Source organism: Xiphophorus hellerii, chromosome 15 (genome assembly GCF_003331165.1).
Source record: "Xiphophorus hellerii strain 12219 chromosome 15, Xiphophorus_hellerii-4.1, whole genome shotgun sequence".
Taxonomy (NCBI): domain Eukaryota; kingdom Metazoa; phylum Chordata; class Actinopteri; order Cyprinodontiformes; family Poeciliidae; genus Xiphophorus; species Xiphophorus hellerii.
Window position 1 is genome coordinate 20,165,201 of NC_045686.1, and position 20,581 is coordinate 20,185,781.

Consider the following 20,581-nt stretch of genomic DNA (forward strand, 5'->3'; position numbering starts at 1 on the left):
CAAACTCATTTTTTTCATTCCTGTTTCTTTAGTCATTTCCTGCTCCTGTGGACGTTTACGGTCAACTCAAATACGCCGCTGTCGCTGTACAACAACAGCAGCTTTGTAACTTAATACTTACTGTAAATGCAGGGAAAACCAATAACCAGTTTGTTACTTCTTCAAGAAAAGCTGAGTCGGCAATATTTGGGAAACCTTTAACAGGTTCTTAAATTAATGATGCCTTGTTGTGTAAAGAGTAACTTTATTTTCACATGAAAAAGTTGAAGCTGCTATGATTTTATTTTAGAAAAAAAATCTACCTCTTTCTTCTATAACCTAATTTTGAAGAATCAACCATTTTATCTGTTATGATTAACACATTTTACCGTGTTAATCAATAAATTAAAATAACCTTATTTTTACTCAATGAGTAATGTTCAACACCTTGTTTCAACTGTGGCGAGTGTGAAAACACTTCATCAGTATAGTAGATGATAAAGTAAAATAACTAAAAGTTAATTTATTTCAACAATTTGTTTCAAAAGGCGAGTCTAATATTTTATAATTTCATTACACGCAGAGGGATTCAGTACATTTTGCTTATCGTAGCTATGAAACCCCCACATTTTCTGGCAGAAAACTAGAATATTAAATAATGTAGACATGTTATGTCATGTAATAGGCTACACAGTCATTGCTGCTGCTATTATTGATACCTTCTGGGTAAACCTGAAAAAAAAAAGTCACTGGATAGAAGCTAACTGATCAAATTGCTGTATCAGTGCAGTATGTCAATGGAAAGTTGAGTGGAAAGAAAAACTCTGCACAGGCAACAGTTTTAAGATGTCATTTAAAGATTTCACAGCAAAACTGAATTTTGGGTTCACTGTATATAACAAAGATTCATTACAAATGTGCGCAAAACTTAGACGATATTGCGCTAATGGAAAATAACAAAACAATTTACACACTTGAGGTGCTTCCGTTAAATAAAAAATGCTACTAAAAATCCCATGTGAATAAGTTTGTTCTCGCAATAAGTCATTAAAAACCAGGCCACACAATCGTCCACCAGTAATAACATCCAGTTGTTGATCACATGACTGGTAAGATGTGAAAAAAGTGTTTCCATTTTGGTTTTGTTAAATTTACATAAACCTTCTTTCTCTCATCCTAGTACAATAACTTGTTACTGAAATATTTCTTGTGATCCCAATTTGTGCAATTTTACTTCCAACGCATCTACTTTTAGAATTCAGTTAGCAATATAAACCTGTCAAAGATCTAAATAAAATCCATAAATATGTTTTTACTCGCCTTACTAGTTTGCTGTGTTCGCTCTAACTGAATTGTGTTGAGATCCTGATCCCAACGGGACGAACCCGTTTAAATAACCGAACCAACGATCGGGTTTCGTTTCCCCGCAGACGACGGACGACATCGTCTCGTCAGCCGAGTGCTCCAGCGACGACGAGGACCTGGAGGAGTGCGACTCGGGACATGCAGGTGGGATGAGTGTGTTGAGTTGTGCTTGCTCTGAGATCTGGTCTATTTCCTCCTTTGATTTCTTTGATTTGCCACCGAGGAGCTCCTCCTCTCAGCATCATGCCCTCCCCCTCCACCCCCCCCATGGGAGCTTCAAGTGTAACTTTGAAACAAGCAAAAAAAAAAATAGCAGCCCCCCCCACCACCACCCACAGTCCCACCCACCACAGTGAAGAAAAAGAAAACAAAACATTTATGCGGGGACTTCTCCGCAGTTTTCAGAACTGTTTTTTGGAGATGCGTAAACGTAACCCCCCTCTCCCCCCCCAGCCACGAACCTTTTAACGGTGAACATCGTCAGGGAACTCTGAAACAAGTTACACTGAGCTATGGGGGCCACTGGTCGCAGACATGACGCAGCGTTGATGCTAATTTTGTCTTCTCAGCACCGATTGAGAGCAAAACTTTACTGAACAAAGTGCGAAATTAGCATCAAGCCGCATGTCGCCTTGCATTGATGCTTCAAAATGTATCTGTTCCCCCCCTGTACATGGTTGAAACCCCCCTTGCTGTGCGTGTGTTGCCTTTCTCTCCCGACAGAGGATACATTTTGAGATTCTTTCGAGAACAAAGATGCTTTCAGCCTTTTAGATACTGTGATATGTAGCAGACTAACTGCAACAGAGCCTCTTCCTTCCTCCACTCCCTCTCTCCCTCCTTCTTCTTCTTCTTTCTCTTGTTTGTACCTCTGTTTCCTCGTCGGAGGCTTGCCTTACCTGAGACATTCTGATAGAGAACAGATATCCTCGAATTTCTGTGGGCACCGTCTCTCCTCCCCCCCTCACCCTTTTTTGCCTTTTACACCACACACACGCACACCCACCCACACACCCCTTCACAGGTATCACTTTGTGATCGCATCAAAGTGATAAGACACTCAGAGGAGATTGAAAATAAAAACAGAGCTGAAAATAAGCCCCCTCCTGCACCCCAGATTCAAAAGGAGTGGTAATTTTGAGGCAACTTGGGTTTGGAGGACTTTTTTTTTTTTTTTTGTGAGGAAGCAGCTGTCAGTCACACTTTCAGCCCTGAGAGCAGCTGGCACACATCCTAATAATGTGGTAAGAACCAGGAGACTGCGAGCCGTATTAAAACCGGCTCAGCGTTTGACAAGCTGCTCCCTTCAGGCCCTCAGGAAATCATTAACAGCTCAGGCTATTTGATTGCTTCACTGTCCTTCGAAATACCATCACCGCAGACTAATTGATGCTGCGCTAATCTGGCCAAACACGGCCCCGCCGAACGCCGAGCATATGTCCACAAAGTAACTTCCTGTATCGGCAGGCTTCAGCTAGCATGTGTTGCTGTATTCAATAGATTATCTAAAAGGAAACATCCACAGCACTTCTACCTTTCTAGATTTCGCCACATTTCAATTAAAACTGAAACGAGCAATCGGATTAATTATGACGAATCAATTACTGAAATAATCATTAACTATACAGGCTCAAAAAATGCCAATTGTGGAAAGAACACCAAAATAAGAATAATAATAATTAAGCCAAAACTATTGAAGAAGTGGATAAATCTTTATTTAAGTTGGAAAAAACCTTCTTTGTCTGTAAATATTTTTTTGCCCAAAGCTCCTCTAGTGGCAGTTTTAACTTCACTTGGTTTAAACTCTGTAAAACCTCTTAGGCGCCTTTTGCTATCCAAAAATAAATCAACAGATTATCTCTACTCTGTGTTGATGTAAAGTCAAGGAGAAAAGGCTGACTGAGTTTTTCACACGTTGTTAGAAGTATTTCTCCGCTGCAGATAAAAGAATACTGTTATCACATTCAGCCAATAAAATGTTTATTTTATTATTTTTTTAAAAAAGGAATGGAATTATTTATTTGTATCTTTTAAATTATTTCTAATATTGTATAAAAAAAAAAGGCTTAAATTAAGAAGCTGCAGAATGTGGCAAAAAATGTATCTGATTAATTGATTAATCAGAACAATTGATAGATTAATTGATAATTGAAATAATTGTTATTATAATTGCAGCCCTGATTTCAATGTGTTTTATTGGGATTTTATGATGCAGCAACACAAAGTAGTGCATGCATGCAAGGCTGATTTCAAGTTTACTTTTGGAAAAATCTGAAAAGTATGACGTGTTTTTATATTCAGCTCCCTTTGCTCTAACAAAAATAAACAGCCTTCATAAGTCGTTGAATTACTAAAGAATCCTCCTGTGTTTAATTTAATCTGGGTATAAATCCAGCTTTTCTGTGAAGACCTTAGAGACACGGTGTCAAAATTATATTTCATTTCAAAGGTTGTCGCAGAATGGGTACAATAAAACCTATTAACACATTGTTAAATATTAAACATCTTTTTAAATTAATGTAATTTGGCAGTATGTAGAAAAACATCGTTGATTTGATAGATGAAACAATATTTAAACACACAACTGTTTACAAGTTCTCTCGAGCCTAGAGGGCCATATTATTTGCTCCTATGGGCCGGATTTGGCCCCCAGGTCCCAAGTTTGACGCTTGCCTTAGAGCAGGGGCTCCTAAGCTTCTCCATGCCATGGCCCCCGAAATTAAACTGGCAGCCATTATTATTTTTTAGAATAATTATTGAAAAAGATGAGATTTTATGACGAAGCAAATATACTTAACATGTACATTTAAAATATTATTAGATTCAGTTCTTTAGTTTATGCATTTTTTTTTTTTACCGTCTCTCTCCAATTTTCTGGGGCCTCCCTAGTGCCTTCTAGAGTTTTTGTTGGAGAACTGCAGTGAACAAACAGCGTCATAAAGAACGAGAATCAACCAACTTTAGGTAAAAAACTGTAAAACAGGTTGAGGGTAGAAAATAACATCCTAAGCGTTTCAATATGTCACAGAGCGTCTTCCGAAAACAGAAAGGTAAACCTGCAGCCGAAATTAAAACACCATGAATCCACATCACTGTGAAGCATGTTGGTGGCAGCATCATGCTATGGGAATGCGTTTCCTCAGCAGGCACAGGGAACCTGGTCGGAGTTGATTGGAAGAGTCATAGGGGCTGATTACAAAAACACGCCTCGTTTTTCAGATCTTATTCATGTAATATATATATTTTTAATTTTCTTCCACTTCACAATAATTCACCACAAACTGTGAAGTTTGTGACTGAAATGTTGCAAAACCCAAAAAAGCTCCAGCAGTGTGAATACTTTCACTAGAACACACTGCAAGTGTTTCTTTTCTTAAAATATCAAACCCAAGTGTTCTCAAAAGGTCAAAGTGCAAGCTTTTTTTTTTTTATCTCTGTAGAACACGGTACCCTCCCCTCATATAGTGGCAACATAGACACACCCATACCAACCGTGCATTCCACCATGTTGACACAGAAATTCATCCCCTCATTCCTCACTCCACCTCCAGCTGCATGACCTGCTGTCCGTTCTTTTCTGTCACATTGTTTTTGTTTGTTTTCTGTGGTGCACATGTGAACATGAGCTGGGTTTGTGTAAGATTTCAACTTTTTTTTGTTTTTTTGGTGTGTTTGTTATTAATCTTTGGGGGGTGCCAAGGTGGGTAGAGTGATGTGATATTTTTTATTATTATTTTATTTCATTCTTTTGTTTATCGTGTTGTACTGATTTTGACATCATCGCCATCATCATCATCGCCATCCGTCGACCATCCTCCAAGCAAGGCTAGAGCCGCTCCTCCCATGTTTTTGCCTCATCTCGTGCCGCATGAACTTTTGGTGGTTGGAAAAAAAAAAAAAAAAACTAAACTCAAACTCAAACTCCTCCCCTCGCCCCCCTTCCCCTCTCACTCCCTCCCATCATCAACTTTGTGCCGTGTGGCTCCGACAGAAACATCCCCTGACCTCATTTTCAGCACAACGTAGGGAAACGAACGGCAACAAAAATCTTTTCTTGCCATCATTTTCTGGTTTGTTTTGGGTCTTCGTGCCGACAACCCCATACTGTCTTGAGAAAGTCGTGTGTGAAAGACTGACCTCCCCTCGCCCCTTTCCCCCAACCACGTACACCTTCTCTTCACCCTTTCTGAGTGTTAACCCCTTCCTTTCCCTCCATTCTGAGTCAGCCTCTCTGCATATACATGTCTGTTTGAATGCAGATGGCATAAAAAGACTTTTATTGCCACAAAGTATATCTGTTTTTCTATTCTATCTGTTGCTCCAAGTAGAAGGCATTTGTGGCATGCTTCGACCCAGACTAACTGCTGTCAGTACCTCCCCGCTGCGCCCTAATCGTCACCCCTTCTGCTTCTGCATGGACATGATTGGCATCCATATTTTGTACTGCTGTCTTTCCACCCATAAATCCCAGGCTAACTCCCCCTCTACCCTCCCCCCCCTGGCTTCGGCTACGTGTCAGTGTGCATGCTGGGGGCTGCGGCGGCGGCAGGTCCGAGCCCCGCCGACGTACCCCGCAGCATCCCGAGGCGTCTCCTGTTGTGTGTTTTGCTCCGTCTGCCAAAACAGCCTGTCTTGTCTGCTCTTCGTCTTGTGCTCGTGTCGTCTGTTTAAAAAACAAATCTGTTAAACCTAACCCCTTTGCCCCCGTACTTTACCCGCCCCACCGGGAGTTCCACATGAGAGGGAGAGAGCAAACAAGGACTGCAGTGAAAGTCCTCTGTGCACATTTACCTAGCAACATGTTAGAGGTGTCAAACTGTAATGAAATTATTGGAGAAACATAAGTTTAGAGAAAAGAAAAAAAGTCGATTCTGGTTTCGTTTTCCACTGATTAACTGCGTGGCGGCTCATTACCATGTAGTCAGAGCAATTTTGTGATTAATACATAACTGCATGATTGCAATTAATGCAAATGACTCATAAATCTACAAATAGAAACCCCTAATGTTTGATTGGTAGGTACAGAGCGCTACAGTCCCTGTTAAAGATATTAATTTTGTTGTTGTTGCAGCCCATAATAAGCAAAATTAAATAAAAAAAAAGAGAGGTTCTTTTTCCCACCTGCTCTGAAGAGGTGAGGAGAGGGCATGTTGATAACATTAATCAAGTCTTTATTGCTTTTGTATCAACAGTTTCCCAGGAGTTGAATCGGGGCGACAGCTCAGCAAGACTCTAGGAATTCCTAAAAGGATCAGAGCCGTCGTCACTGTTATTAGTTTCAATTCTGATTCGGCTTGTCAAAATATCACGGCAACGGTAGACGTCACGCCAGAAACTGAGACAGATTTTGGAATATGTAAAAGTGAGCCCCAACTTTTGAGTTTTAGTTATATTTTTGAATCTAAACGTGTTTATTCCTATGCTATCGATAAAGTGACAGACTTATTATGAGATGAAGCACCCGACCGGTTTAAAAGGAGTCAGTCATAGGAAATTATATAGAAACTTGGCAAAGACACTTGGATGCCTCCAAAACAGCAAATTTGAGCATCACTGTGGAAGCAGCTCTCTTTGTTTGGTAGTCTGGACCACATAGGGGCATCCCTGAAGCAGCAATTGTCGCTGCCCATCAATCTGAGAAGGGATATGCAGTCCTTTTTAAACTATTTAAAGTCCATGACATAAAGAAGCATCAGGTGGAGGTGGAAAGTAGTTGCCAAAACATTAGACTGACAAAGTTCAGAAAAACTGATAAAACAAAGTTCTACATCTCAAACTCTACACGCCTATGTTAGCATATTAAATGTGGAAGCTCATGACAGTGCAATCAAAAAAGACTGAACAAGTATGGCATGTTGAGGGAGGGTTGCAAAAAGGAAGCACAATGTCAAAGGACAATGGTGGAAAGATATCAGCAATTACTTTAAATAAGAAATAGTTGCTGTGCATCAATTTGGGAGGAGTTAGGCCATTTCTAAACCATTTGAAGTTCATAATGTCAGAGAAACATTATCTACAAGTATGGAGTATTTAAAACAGACACCAATCTCCCAACAAATGTAGATGTAGCTCTGAAATGCTTTAGAATAATGTCCTTGTTTGGATTAACAACCCCAAGATACTTCTTCTAAAATACTGAAATTGGTTCTCATTGATGTAGACCAGGAACAAAAATTGTCTTGTTGTTCGCATAGAGGCATCCGCCTACCAATGACTCCCCTGTGACTCCTACCAAACTCGGCACCAGACCAGCGGCCAACTATTTCGACAGAGCTCTGTGTGGTTAGTCAGAAGTTTGTTGCCATGTTTTAAGTAGAAATGCACTCAGACAGCATATTTTGCTTAAACTAGTCTGCTTCCGTTGCTGATCCGGCTTTTTGTATCCATAGGAGACATAAATATTTTTGAAGAAAGTTAATCTGACGCATTGAGGAATTGTGTGCATTTGTACAATTCTTAACTAAATCACTATGTTAACAGTAAGACTGTCAAATGGTAAAACCACAAGGAGCTGGGACACCGTCGTAACCACATGGACTGTTCGGTTTTGGATGAAGTACAGAAAACAGAACTCGCCACATCAAATGTCATGCTAATATTTCTTTTGTTTTTCTTTCAAATGACTGACTTCAAGCTAGCTTAGAGTTTTTAGCTCCTAATTAAAACCAATATTTGATTCCTTATGAACAATACAAGCAGCCTGGCTGTTCCAGAATCAGTCACTGATGCGCATCTTAGGAACAGCCAGGGTTTTTTATGTAGCAACCCAATATGCCATCTGTCAGGCTGGGACTTGTCAAGAGCTAGTAATGGGGGATAAAGTTTATCTAACATCAGCGACACTTCATTAGCTGTTCAATAATGTGGCCAAAGAAGCATAAGTGTTCTCACAAGTCCAGTATGAGCAGCTACAGGCAAATTGGTGGAAGTAGTGGCAGAGCTGATTTGCATTTGCCTGGTTCCATGCATATTAAATGAGGCAACAGGGTAGAGCTCCATCAAAGGCATTAACTGAAATGAAAAGATCATCTTTAGAGATGAAAAAGAAATGGAAATATGTCATTAGTGTGAGCATTGGTGATATTTTAGCTTGTCGATCAATTCCAACAAAATCCAGCGCTGATTTGTGATTGTGGTGTCGCCAAGGATGTGGCGTTCCGCCTAGATTGACTCAGTTTCTACTTCTTCCTGGCTCCCGTCTCAATATAAACATGCAAAAGTAGGCTGTTTCGCTCTTTTTTTTTTAAACACATAGATGTAATTTTCCTCCAGGGGGACTCACTATCCGTGCGCAAGTCAAGCCCATCATTAAAGAGACAGTGTTTTTAACAAACAGGCCATAAATGGTCCTGCAGGCACCATTACCCTCACCCTTTGATCAAGTGGAACACGGATCAAACAGATGGAGCACATAAATAAGAGTGATATAAGCATAAACGTCTCCTCATCTCGTCGGCTTTGGATGGGTAACATTTGGGGTCTATTACTCACACCACTGCTTAGACGGAAAGGCAAGGATCTTCCCATTACCGCCTGTGAAGAGTGAGAGCGAGGAGGTAGAGGATGAGGTATGATAGGGATGCATCAGTGGGTTTCCTCGTGGCGACGACTCTGGCCTTGGTTACGGCCCGCTGGGTCGGCTGTCACTTCGACGCCGAGCTGAGATCAGTTTAAAGGTTATCCAGCTGACACATGTCCGCCGAGCGCAGGGGCGCGGACTAATGGCCGTGCAGCAAATGGAGCGGCTGACGGGGGGGGGGTGAGTCGCCACGCCCGCCGGAGATGCCATTTCAATGCACCAGCAGGCTGCCAGCCACAGGATGACAGATTAGGACCTTCTGGAAGCTCCGGAACAGAGTCGTTGGGTGGCTCTTCCATTCCTGAAAACGGGGTCTTCACTCGTCAGAGCAAGCTTTTACAGATTGGAATGAATGACCATCGGTGGCAATTTAGGCATCTATTGGCTGAAGCGTAGCATGCAGGGACAAGATAAGATATTTAAATGAGGCAGAAGGCTTTCGAGGAGCAAGTTTTTGGGGAAGCTCAGCACACCGGCACAATCCCTGTCATGACTCTGAGTGTGAGCCGATGGCTCCCTGCTAATCAGTTCGGCACCTCGGTGGAGGTGAAAGAATCTGCTACAGCAGGTTTCGAGGTACAATGGATGCGTCATAATGGGATTTCAGGGCCCAGAACCACTTGTCTCCCCCACATCTTGCCACATCAAAATCTCATTGACTCAGTTCAGCGGCCCGCTTTCGCCGCGCTGCATTGTCGAAATCCCTCGCACAACGCCAGGATTCATCTCCATCCGGAAACCTCAGCAAACAGCGGATAGACAGGCTGATCGAGCTGGGCAGAGAAAAGAGGGAGGGGAGGGGTGGAAAGTGTAGGAAAAAGTGTTGCTCTGAGTTTTCTGTGTCTGGAGCCCTGAAGCTGCTGATGTAGCCAATCAGATCGAGCAAGTTAAGTTGTTTTTTAAGAAAACGGTAGGAACATATCCAGCAGAAACTAAGGGTCCTAAGTATCACACATGACAAGCAAAGACTTATGCATAAATACAATAACTGAATACTAAAATTAATCTTTAAAACTAATTAAAAGCTACTTCAGTTTCGGTTTAAATATTCCATGTCTAATTATTATCCCATCAAATAGACCCTAAGATAAGATCAGTCAACCTGCACAGCAACACAACCGCAGCCCAATAATTGATCAAGCTTTTAACTTTTAAGGCCAAACAGAATAAATGGAGAATATAAATGTGTATCTTAGTGAATATTTCTACTTGTGATCAGTTAAATAAAGTTGGAAAGTTTATTCATAAAGTAAATAAATATCTAGGATTATTGGAATGTTTATGATTAAATGGGAAAATTTTAAAAAAGCATTTATTTCTATCAAAATGCCAAATTCATACAGTTTGGCATTTGATGTAAAAATCTGGAGAAAATTGGAATAATTACAAAAAGAAAAAAATCTACAGCAATATTAATTTGTATTTTTTTATGAATAATAATGAAATGTTTAGTAATTTAAGTTCAGTGTCACAGTTATGTTCATAAGTCAGGAAGTTTAGTCAGAAGCACCCGCTGTTTCTTCAAAGGTCCTGAATACGTTTTAGTTAAATGGGAAGAAACAACTGAGTAAGTGGCAGCAGGTCCAGGTGGAGGGTGGCGCAGGGGATAATTAAGAGCTAAAAAAGCCTCGTAATAAAAAATGAAAAATCCTCATCCATCAGGCAAAGTTTGGGAAACAAACCCAATCTGGTTGAGCAAACTTATTAGCATTGTAATTTGTCTGCCTCAGATACGCAGCAAGACGACCGCTGCTTGTGCAGGAGCTTACACAGGATTAAAGTGTTTACCCAACATCAAGGTCTTCTGCACTGCCTTTTACTGGAGACCCCCTAACCGCACCACCCGCCCACTCCACCCCTCATCCAAGCGTTTTGTTGATACAGAGTAAAAGCTAACAGTTGCCGAGAGCCGATTGCCAAGCAGCGAGCGAAAGGAAGCAAACAAGCAGGGAAGTGCTGGATAAATAAGGCCATGAGACGGAATCAGCTGCAGTGTTACTGTTGTTCATCCAACGGGGCAGTTTATGTTATTGGAATATCATCGCAGCGACGACAGACCACAAATTCACTCCGATACGTTCCTGGAGTTTGTTTTTTTTTATGCTAGATGAGCAGCGCTGCCGTTCTTTTCCAGGAACCCCAAGCTGATATGTGAAGACGAATGCGCGCGTCTCTTTAAATCCCCCGGAGGCGTGAATAAACTCGCCGCCCGGCGCCCTCTTGTGGAACTCCAGATGTTTAGCTGTCAAACAAAGGCTGTTGGTTATGCACGCAACACAAAGCATCAAATCATTTTACTAAAAAAAAAAAAAGGGAGCTCATTAATTACCGCTGTGCTCCACCTCTTGATTAATTGGCGGATGTGGTGGGCTTAAATGCCATTTAATGTTGGTTATACATCACCCATAATGCACCTTCTCTCCCCCTTAACCACTAATGAATGGTTTTTGCTTGAGAAAATATCCCACAGCCCTTGATGGCAGTGCCCTTTACTGACCGTAGACCCTCCTCTTCATCCCCCCTAGCTTGTTGTATTTGTTATTGTATCTTACTCTCCCTAAATGCAACTTACTTAAAGCATGCATTAACCCAACTTCTTACAGTGGAACTACGAAATCCAAAGAATCAAACGAAAGAACCCACTTGTTTCCCCCCCCCTCTCTTTCTCTGACGTACATCCAGACTGCACGCCCTGTCCCGTGTTTAAAAATACTAACAAGAGAAATGTAACGAAGTAACTAATAATAAGCGTATTATTATTAGTTATATGAAGGTGGTGACATTTTACCTATAAGCTGTCCCCCCCTCTCTTTGTCTGCCTCAGTGTGTGCTTTCTGGTTGTTCATCTTTGATAGTGTGAGAAATTCAATGCCTTTCTTTCTTTGTTTCTTGCTTGCTTCTTGTCTTTTTTTGTGCATATATGTCAACGCACATATATGCAAAACTGTTCCTTTTTTTCTGATAATGTCAGATTTTTAAACTTTTCAGCTAATTTCATGAGAACTGCTGATGTTTTGATGATTTTTCTTTTCTTCCTGAAAGGGGCAGTTCAGGATGTTTTAAAGTGGGGTTCTGTCAAAAGGTTGAGCCTTTAGTGTCTTTTCTTCTGTGGATGCATTTCTTGTCGCCTTCATTTAGAATAGATCCAGGTTTAGTTGCTCCTGGAAGCCGAAGCTCGCAGCGAACCAAAGAGAGGGCAAGACCAAAGTGGACAATTATCTTTCTTAAAATCACTTTAATCTACAAAAGAGTCACAGTGGTTTATGTTATTGACTTTTAAATCATAATCACATGCACACAATCACTTTATTTTGACCTATAACCTACAAGAACTGTGTTTCTTAATGCATCAAAATATCTTTGCAGGTGGTTTCCCCCAATGACCTCATCGGTTGTTATGCTTAGTTTTATTTTCATTATGTCTTTCGTCTTTTTTTTCATAAATTTAGAAAGATACTGTCATGATTTTTTTTTCTCTTTCTGTTTCTAAAAACATGCCGAAGGAAATCATAGAGTTAATTTTTCATTGGCTATCTCAATTGGCTGTTTCTGATTGGTTAGCTGAGACCTTGGGATGTTTCCTCCCCCTGGCAGCAGCCACTGGTGAGGAGATGAAAGGTTTTGGGAACAAACTTTAAAACCCATCATGAAGAGATCTTACTGGTTGGTCTTACTGGAGGTCTCTACCTACTCCCTGCTCTGACCAGTCTGTGCAAGATTCCCTTTTTTCTCTAATATTGAGAAACAAGTTTCTAAGTTGACACTTAGGAACTCTCTAAATAACTTAAATAGTTTCTAAAAGTTATTTAGTACCAAAATCTAAAGATTCTACTGACATGTGTCCTTTAGACTTATTTTGATATTACTGGGTAATTAAACTTAATCCTATGTTGACTATTGTCGTGAATTAATCTCAAATGATTTAGTCTTAGCCCAGACGATCTGCTGTTCCACAGTCGGGTTATGCTTATCCCACACAAATGTAGGACCTTATTCAAAACTCTGTGCTGCCATCTAGTGGTTGAAGTTGAGCCTAATTTTGGCTAACTTATTCCTAAATTTATCTCTTTTAAGGAATATTGTGATAAAACAAATTTTTAACTTCATTTAGCTGCATGACTAAAGAGACCCAAGAGATCATATAGTTAAATATATCTTAACGCTCGCTAGAAAAACATGACAACAGTTTGAAGGTAAATGGAAAGTGCTAAGAATATTTCATTTTATTTTTTTATTGGAGTTGTTCACTTTGGTCTTGGCCCATGTCAGACTGGCCGTTAGCTTCATTCTGTGTTCATCCCAAATGAAGATGCCAAAACAGTCATCTACTGTAGATAAGACATTAACTCCTCACATCCATAAAACAGAACCTCACTTCAAAAAGTCTCCAATTGTCCCTTTTATTAGAATAACGCTTCCTCTTTTCCCTATGAAGTTCTTCCTGTTTCCGGTTTTTAACATTGGGTTTCAAATTGTTGCGCCTTTATTTGAGTTTCAAATTGACGCTTTCATGGAGAAAAAAGAGAAGCCACCTCCAAAGTAGACTCCCCCCCAAACCTCCTGCCACTGTTACTGAAAAAGTTCTTCCAAACTGTTTATGTGCTTATCTTTAACATTCACCTGTTCTTGAGTAGCTATCTCTAATTTGGAATTTGGGATTGAAATCAATGAATGTCAAATATTTTTGTGCATGGCAAAGAAGTTGCAGCTTAGGGTTTGTAAAACTGTCAGTGTTGAGAGTGCTGTTCTCTTTTGTAGATGGGCATGTATATGCTCATTGTTTGTATATCCCCATCCCTTCCTTACAGCCAAAAGCTCTAATGCCGCCCGACCGCTTCGTGCCGCCTTTACATGGACATGGCAACTGATGTACACGTTCACCCCCATCTATGTCATTTCCTTCCTAGTATGTTCATAGGTCCCACCCCGTCTCACGCTCCCTCCTCCCAAACCCTTTATGTAGAGACTCTTAAGATATGTACAGTTCATTTTTGTTCACAACTGATGAACAAGTAAATGTTGAGCAAAAAGAAGCAGAAAAAAAAAAAAAAAAGCTAGAGTCGTCTGATCAGGCTGTAGATATTTACCAAGATTTAACGATAAAAGTAGGAATCATAAATGTACAGTTTTTCTTTTTTTATAAGACGGAATAAATTTTAAAAATAGAAAGGAAAAAAAAGAGCAGAATGGCGAAGATTATTTTCATGTCATGTGTGTGGATGTATGTGTTGTTGCCTCCCTATACCATCCTGTCTAAACAGAGAATAATATACTACGTAACCAGAAGCTGTTAAAGAGAATCTAACCTGTCCGAAGGCATTCTTACACAACTTTTTTTTGTAAATTTTGTTTTCTTCCTGCCAAAATCATGCGGGCAATTTGTTGATGTAAGTTGAAAAAAGCCGATGGTATGCTTTCTTCCTTCTTTTGTAGGCTTTTATGATTTTCCAAGCTGACTTTTGGTTTTCTTTACCTGTTTTCCTTCTTACCTACTACTAATCCTTTATCTGACTAGCTCTATCTGTGGCTTTACTTTGTGAATGTTTTATTCTTTCTTTTAGTACAATGTTTGCTCTAATTCCAAAGTCTTTTTTGCAATGCCTTAATTACTATTTTGTTATTTTATTGTTTCTTTTGTTTTCACTTCCATTCTGATTTTCTTTATTGTTCCAAAAGGTTTGCATCTCTTTATAGTGCCGTTTGTGAGCCTTTGCAATGTACAAACAAGCCACTTTGGCAGAACGAAATGCAGTTTCAATTGACATCTGAATGTTTCAGACTCTTTGTAGTAGCGCCCTGTTGGTAAATTTGTGTATTAGAAATAGACAATTATGGGGAAGGAATTAATTTCTCTTGTTTATATGCCAAAATGGGGAGCACAAGTTATTAAAGCAAGTCACACCAAGTCAGGAAACATTCAGGTGTCGCTGAAATACCCGGTGCCATTGTGGTAACTGTAGGGTCAAAAGGCAAGAGGCTAGGATAACTAGGGGAGCCCACTGAAGCCAAGGCAACTAGATTATCCTGTCATACTTTGGAGTGGTTCTACTCCAAAACCCTTTAATTTTTTTTTGTTACTTCAAGTAGCCTTTAGGGCTAAAAAGGAAATCCAAATACACAAAGATGGGTAAACAACAAGCCAAAAAGGCTCAAACATTGCACCAAACCTGTGCAAATGCAGCCCAACACCACTCAAAGAACATATTGACAGCTTAAAAAAACCTTCTCCAAAGCAGTTCACTGTACAATCTCTATACACTATCCATCGCCATATGTTATTTAAAAGAAAACAAGATTGTACAATTATCATACAAACCCTTCCCAGGAGTCCACAAGCATTGTACCAATACTAACTGATACCTAGCCTGGTAATTTCTTACACAGGTTTAGTCAATTCCAATCTAAAATACAGTACCAACCCTGTGTGTACAAACACACAGGGTTGGTACGACACTCCAAAATACAACACAAACATCGTACAAATATCATTCAAACACTGTACAAATGCAGCACAAGCCCCTTACAAAGATTATACAAATATCGTACAGTATACAAACAGTATAACTATTCAACACTGTCCAAACATGGAACAATCTGTAGAACTGTAAAAATACAACACAAAAACACCAGAAAAGGTTAACTTATTTTATCTTAAAGCCGCTCAAAGATGAAGGTAGATCCCTTCTAAATGTTTGAGATTCACATTTTGCATGCATTAAAAACTTTTCTATTTCCATTTCTTCATGAATCAATAAACAAGAATCTGACTCTGTTGTGTGCGGGAATGAAATCTTGAAGTTAGAAATTTTATGTGAAAATCCTAGAATTTACAGAGCAGTTCTTTTTTTGCTAAAGCTTTTTTTGACTTTGGTTTAGGCCCAATAACATCCAACATACAATCTATTACAAACAGATTGTAGTATGACTTCTTTCTATACTCAACAGTCCACCTTTTGATGTCAACACTCAAGCGATAATAAAACAGCCCATTTAAGTAACTGCTGACAGAATCATGTAAAGGTAGCAATTATAGCTCACTGCATAAGAAAACGGGTCAGCATGAATCTCAGAACAAAAATTCTGTTGCAGTTTGAATGTAAAGGAGATCTAGGAGTTAAAATGAGGTATCAGTTTGATGTGGCTCACCCTTGTGCATCCCTCAAAGCCTTTTGATGCAATGTAAACTTAATTTATGGCTGTTTTTCTGTTTCTTTTGTTCCTTTTTAGTTTTGGTCTTGTTCGGTTCTGAGTTTCATTGGTTTTGCACTGGTACAGTGTTTCTATTCTTTCATCATTTAATTTTTGGTTTTCTTTGTTTCATATCGAGCTTTGCTTCTTGCATTTTTCAGTTTTCTCTTTTTGTTTTTTTTTTTGTTTTTTTTGGTGTGTGTGTGTGTTTGACTTGCTTCTTGCTTTGGTGGCGGGAACCTTTCTATCCCCCTGACTTCTTTCTCTCTGTTTCCGCTTTGCAGGAGGGGAGCTAGTCGTCCCCGTGCTAGTTGAGGACCCCATAGACATCCCTTCTGTATCCACCCGTTCACCCTTCATCCCCCTTCCCCCGACCCTCCGCCCCGTCCTCACCATTATCGACACCACCAAAGAATCCTTGGCCATGGCCACTGAGGCGGGGGTACCTTGCTTGTCGGACCGAGGCAGCGATGATTGTGATGGTGGTGATGATGGTGGTGATGATGATGATGATGGCATGGTGATTTCGGGGTTTGGCTCTGGCGAAGCTTTCGACTCTAGCCTGCCCCCGACTGACGATGAAGATTTTTACACCACCTTCTCCCTGGTAACAGATAAGATCTTGACCACATCGGCTTATGAAGGCGGCTACAAAGCTCTCGTGCCCAAGTGGGAACCCAAGGACTTGAGGCCTAGCAAGGCCTCAGAGGCAGGCAGGACTACACCCGCCTCGCCTCTGCCGGACATCCGGGGCACTCCGGCGGCGGCGGTTCCCTCGGACATGCCACCCAAGCTGCCTGCAGGGAAAATGGACAATCGCGAGGTCAAACCTCTGCAGCCAGACATGCCAGTCCTGCTGCCCCGGCCGACATCCTTCGATGTGGACGGCACCAAGCCAAGGGGCCCCTTCATCACCTCACCCATGCTGCGCACAGTACCCGCCGCCTTGCCCACAGTGCCCGGCGTGGTGAGGCGCGTGCCGCCCGGAGCCTCGGAGGTGATCCGTGAATCCAGCAGTACCACGGGCATGGTGGTGGGCATTGTGTCAGCCGCCGCCCTCTGCATCCTCATCCTCCTCTACGCTATGTACAAGTACAGAAACAGGGACGAGGGTTCCTACCAGGTGGATGAAACGCGCAACTACATCAGCAACTCTGCGCAAACCAATGGCGCTGTGGTGAAGGATAAAACGCCCAGTGGCAGCGCTAAAGGCAGCGGCAGTAGTAAGAGACCGAAAGACAAGGATAAGGAATATTATGTATAGAAATCGAATCATTTCACAAACACCTGAATAAACTGTTTGGAACAAAGCTAAAAAACATTTTGACAGTACCATATTGGCAACTGTGATTTAAAAAGAACACATTTTCTTGAGAACTCTAGACTCGCGGAGTCGCTTACAGACGAACTTCAGCTCACGGGAGCTCACTTACTATTGTAAGCGTTACAAAGAGACGATGCAGTACGACTCCATCGGGACGATTTGAAAAGTTCCCGCTGGAGACATTCGACGGTGTGAATTATCACTCGAACACCCCGACACGACCCCAAGTGACTGTGAAGAGGTGTGTAATCCTTGGAGTTCTACTGACCCCCCCGTCCATTGTAACCCTGTAAAATACGATCACTGTCATTTTGGCCATTCTGAGCATGCATGTGAGGTGTATGTGATGTGGTGCTGGCATCTGTGTAAGTGAGGGACCTCAAGAAATCATGATTGTTGGGGAAAGTTGGAAGTCAAAACACTATTTTTCTTTTTCTTTTTTTGCTATTCAAATGGTTCATTAAATGTAGCCGTCATGGACGCGACATGAGGTAACGTATAAATGTGCTTAAAAGTCTTTTTTTTATCGGTTGTTTTCATTTATCCCTTTACTTGTGTATCTATTTATTAAGATGAATGATTTTCTGTCTGTTGTCAAAGAAACTAATGGCCAGTTGAGGTTGACTAGTCAGTGTCAGTCGCCGCTAGTCGTGTATCAAATTTCTTTGCTCTCTCGGCAACCAAATTTTAGATGGTCCTCAATCTTGCAGGAGCAAGTTAAGCTTTCAAAGAAGGTAAATATATTGTAATTTATTCAAATTTGATTTTTAGTATAAAAAAAATCTGACATATTTCTCCTTTATTTTACATTTTTAACTGACCTGCTGTGTTAAAATGAAACATACTTTGTGTCTGCAAACAGTGTAACTGTCACGGTCAAAGTTTGGTAAAAGTAAAACGTAGATTTAAAAACTTACCGCAGTGTGACCAAGTACATTTTTTTTCTTCAGTTTTCACTGAAAACTGTGTCAAAAACAAAAAATGTTTACATACTTTATTACAGCTAGCCAGTGTGCTTGGTGACGCATTACTGTACAGAAAAGGGCAATTTTCTGTAGGTTTTTCTTTCTTTTGTCCTCCTGATGTCCAGACAGTTGTACATTTGACTAGATTTAATTTAATTTTTTTTTTTGCTGTAGCAACATGTTTTTTTTTTATTGTTATTTGTTTGCCCTGGAGTGAATAATGGATGTCCACAGGAAGTAGTCCGGAGAGACAGGAAGTCTAGTCTCTCCGGATGGCGTTTCTCTTCAGTCGCATGAAAATTCAACCATCTGACGCCGTCTACACCAACCCTCGGATCTCAGTGAGGGTCTTCTTCTGAAATTATGTTTTCATCATGTTATTTATTTTTTTATTGGAAATCTAAAACAAACAAAAAATACCAGTATAAGATAATAAAGACTGATTATGGCGGATTTGGAGATCTGTGCTGGCACCTTACTGACTTTCTTTGTTTTTTGATTTCGTTTTTACTGTGACGTTACCGTCTTGTCCGCTCAACTTGTCAATTTGCTTTTTTCGCTCTTTTTTTCAGTTGTATAGTTAATTTCACGTCTCATTTATATGACATTATGTTCCAGGAATTCAATGTTTTTTATGTCTTTATTTATTGAAGAAATTAGCTGTCATTCGTTGACATGCAAATCAGTGTGTATTTTTCTTTTTCATTGTTTTTTTTTGTGTGTGTGTGTGTGTGTGCGTGAGTGCGTGTGTGTGTTGGTACTTGGCTTTTTAAACCAGTTAATTATTGTCTTCTGCTCCCTTGACTTCAAACAATTCCCAGAAATAAAAAAGAAAATGTTCCCAAATGTTTTGGATGTTCAGCTGTGGGTGTCTGTCACTCAATCGTTCACCTCACGCTATGAAAGCAGGAGGCGGTGCCGCAACAAGATGGATGCCAAAGACTCATCCCGTTTGCCGTTGCTTCGCCGATTTCCTTTTATACCCTAAAAGTGCTACCGTTTCTATTCAGACAAAGCGCAGAGCAGCTCAGAACTGTCATTTACCTACAGACGATTATGCAAATCCACATGCACATTCTCAAGCAACAAGAGAATTTTGAGGGTCCGAAGTCTTTGCAACGTGCTAGGAATGGCTTTCAGCTTGAGCTGAGACTTTGTGAGAGATCACACAGCCAAATGAGAATCCCCGCAACCACTCCGCTCCGTTATGAGCTCCTCGACCGCAGGAGCACCTGCTTTCCCTGCTTCCTTTCTCTTTTTTTTTTTTTCCTAACTCTGGCCATATTTCTTGCAAATGGGCCTTTGCAGAGCTGGTCATTAACTTGCAATAGCCCATTGATGTAGGATATCAGTGCACCATGTGTGAGTATATCCAGCTCTCACAATGACTGCATATTAACTCATTCATCCTGCCACAGGCGAAAAGGGAGCCGGAGGGGCCGGCGGAGATCCATTCAACTGAGGGGACTTTTTCCCCAGTCTGAGCCATTTACAATGAGAAATTGTATTTGCTCCTTCAAAAAAAAAAGAGATTTATATTGTTTGAGTCAGTACGATGGCGGCTAATGTATATTAATTTGAACAAGCGGCGGCGCTCGGTCCAAGACGTATCGCTACAATAATGGCAACTGCGGAAGCAGCTAAATCGATACAGGAGTTTGTCATTTGTGTTACAAGTGGATATCTCCCCTCCCCGCCCCTTTTAGCTCTTTTAAAGCGTTTTCTAAGATGCTCCAGTATCTTTCAGCGTCGTCATTGCTCCCTCTACTTTCAAGGTGTAGGGCGTTTTCCAGCAGAGCAGTTCCAGTTCTTAATTTGTTTTACAAAAACAGTTAAAAACCAGCTTGGTTTTCCACAGCCGGAGAATCAGTGTGGTGCTCCAATCATTACCGCGCCAAAAACGAGCGTTTGGAGAGAATCGGAGTGTAGCGAAACACTTTCTACTACACAAATCCAATTATTTCTCTCAGTACTCCAGCAAATACCATCTTAATAGAAGAAGGTACATTTATAAATGCAATTTTCTGTTACCTGTAGTGTTTGTGAATGCTTTTTACAATCCCAATTTGCTGCTTTTTGATCAGTATTAACCAGTTAGATTGCAAATGGGAGTCAAACGCAATATATCAAGCAGGATCTAGAAGACTGACAGAGCTTGCAAGTTGAATTAGAAATAATGTT

General features: G+C 40.7%; 1 protein-coding gene across 10 annotated transcripts in view; it reads left to right on the forward strand.

Annotated features, from left to right (window-relative positions):
• Positions 1-19,246, forward strand: part of nrxn3b (neurexin 3b) — a 424,389-nt gene extending 405,143 nt beyond the window's left edge. For 7 of the 10 annotated variants that reach the window (XM_032584558.1, XM_032584563.1, XM_032584561.1 and 4 more), the window contains 2 exons: positions 1,410-1,488; positions 16,396-19,246. In XM_032584558.1, the coding sequence (XP_032440449.1) occupies positions 1,410-1,488; positions 16,396-17,375 (1,059 nt within the window). In that variant the 3' untranslated portion in view covers positions 17,376-19,246. Of the gene's footprint in view, positions 1-1,409; positions 1,489-13,731; positions 14,037-16,395 lie in introns of those variants that run through there. The other 3 variants (XM_032584566.1, XM_032584568.1, XM_032584565.1) reach the window with 2 other exon arrangements.
• The last annotated feature ends 1,335 nt before the right edge of the window (positions 19,247-20,581 follow it).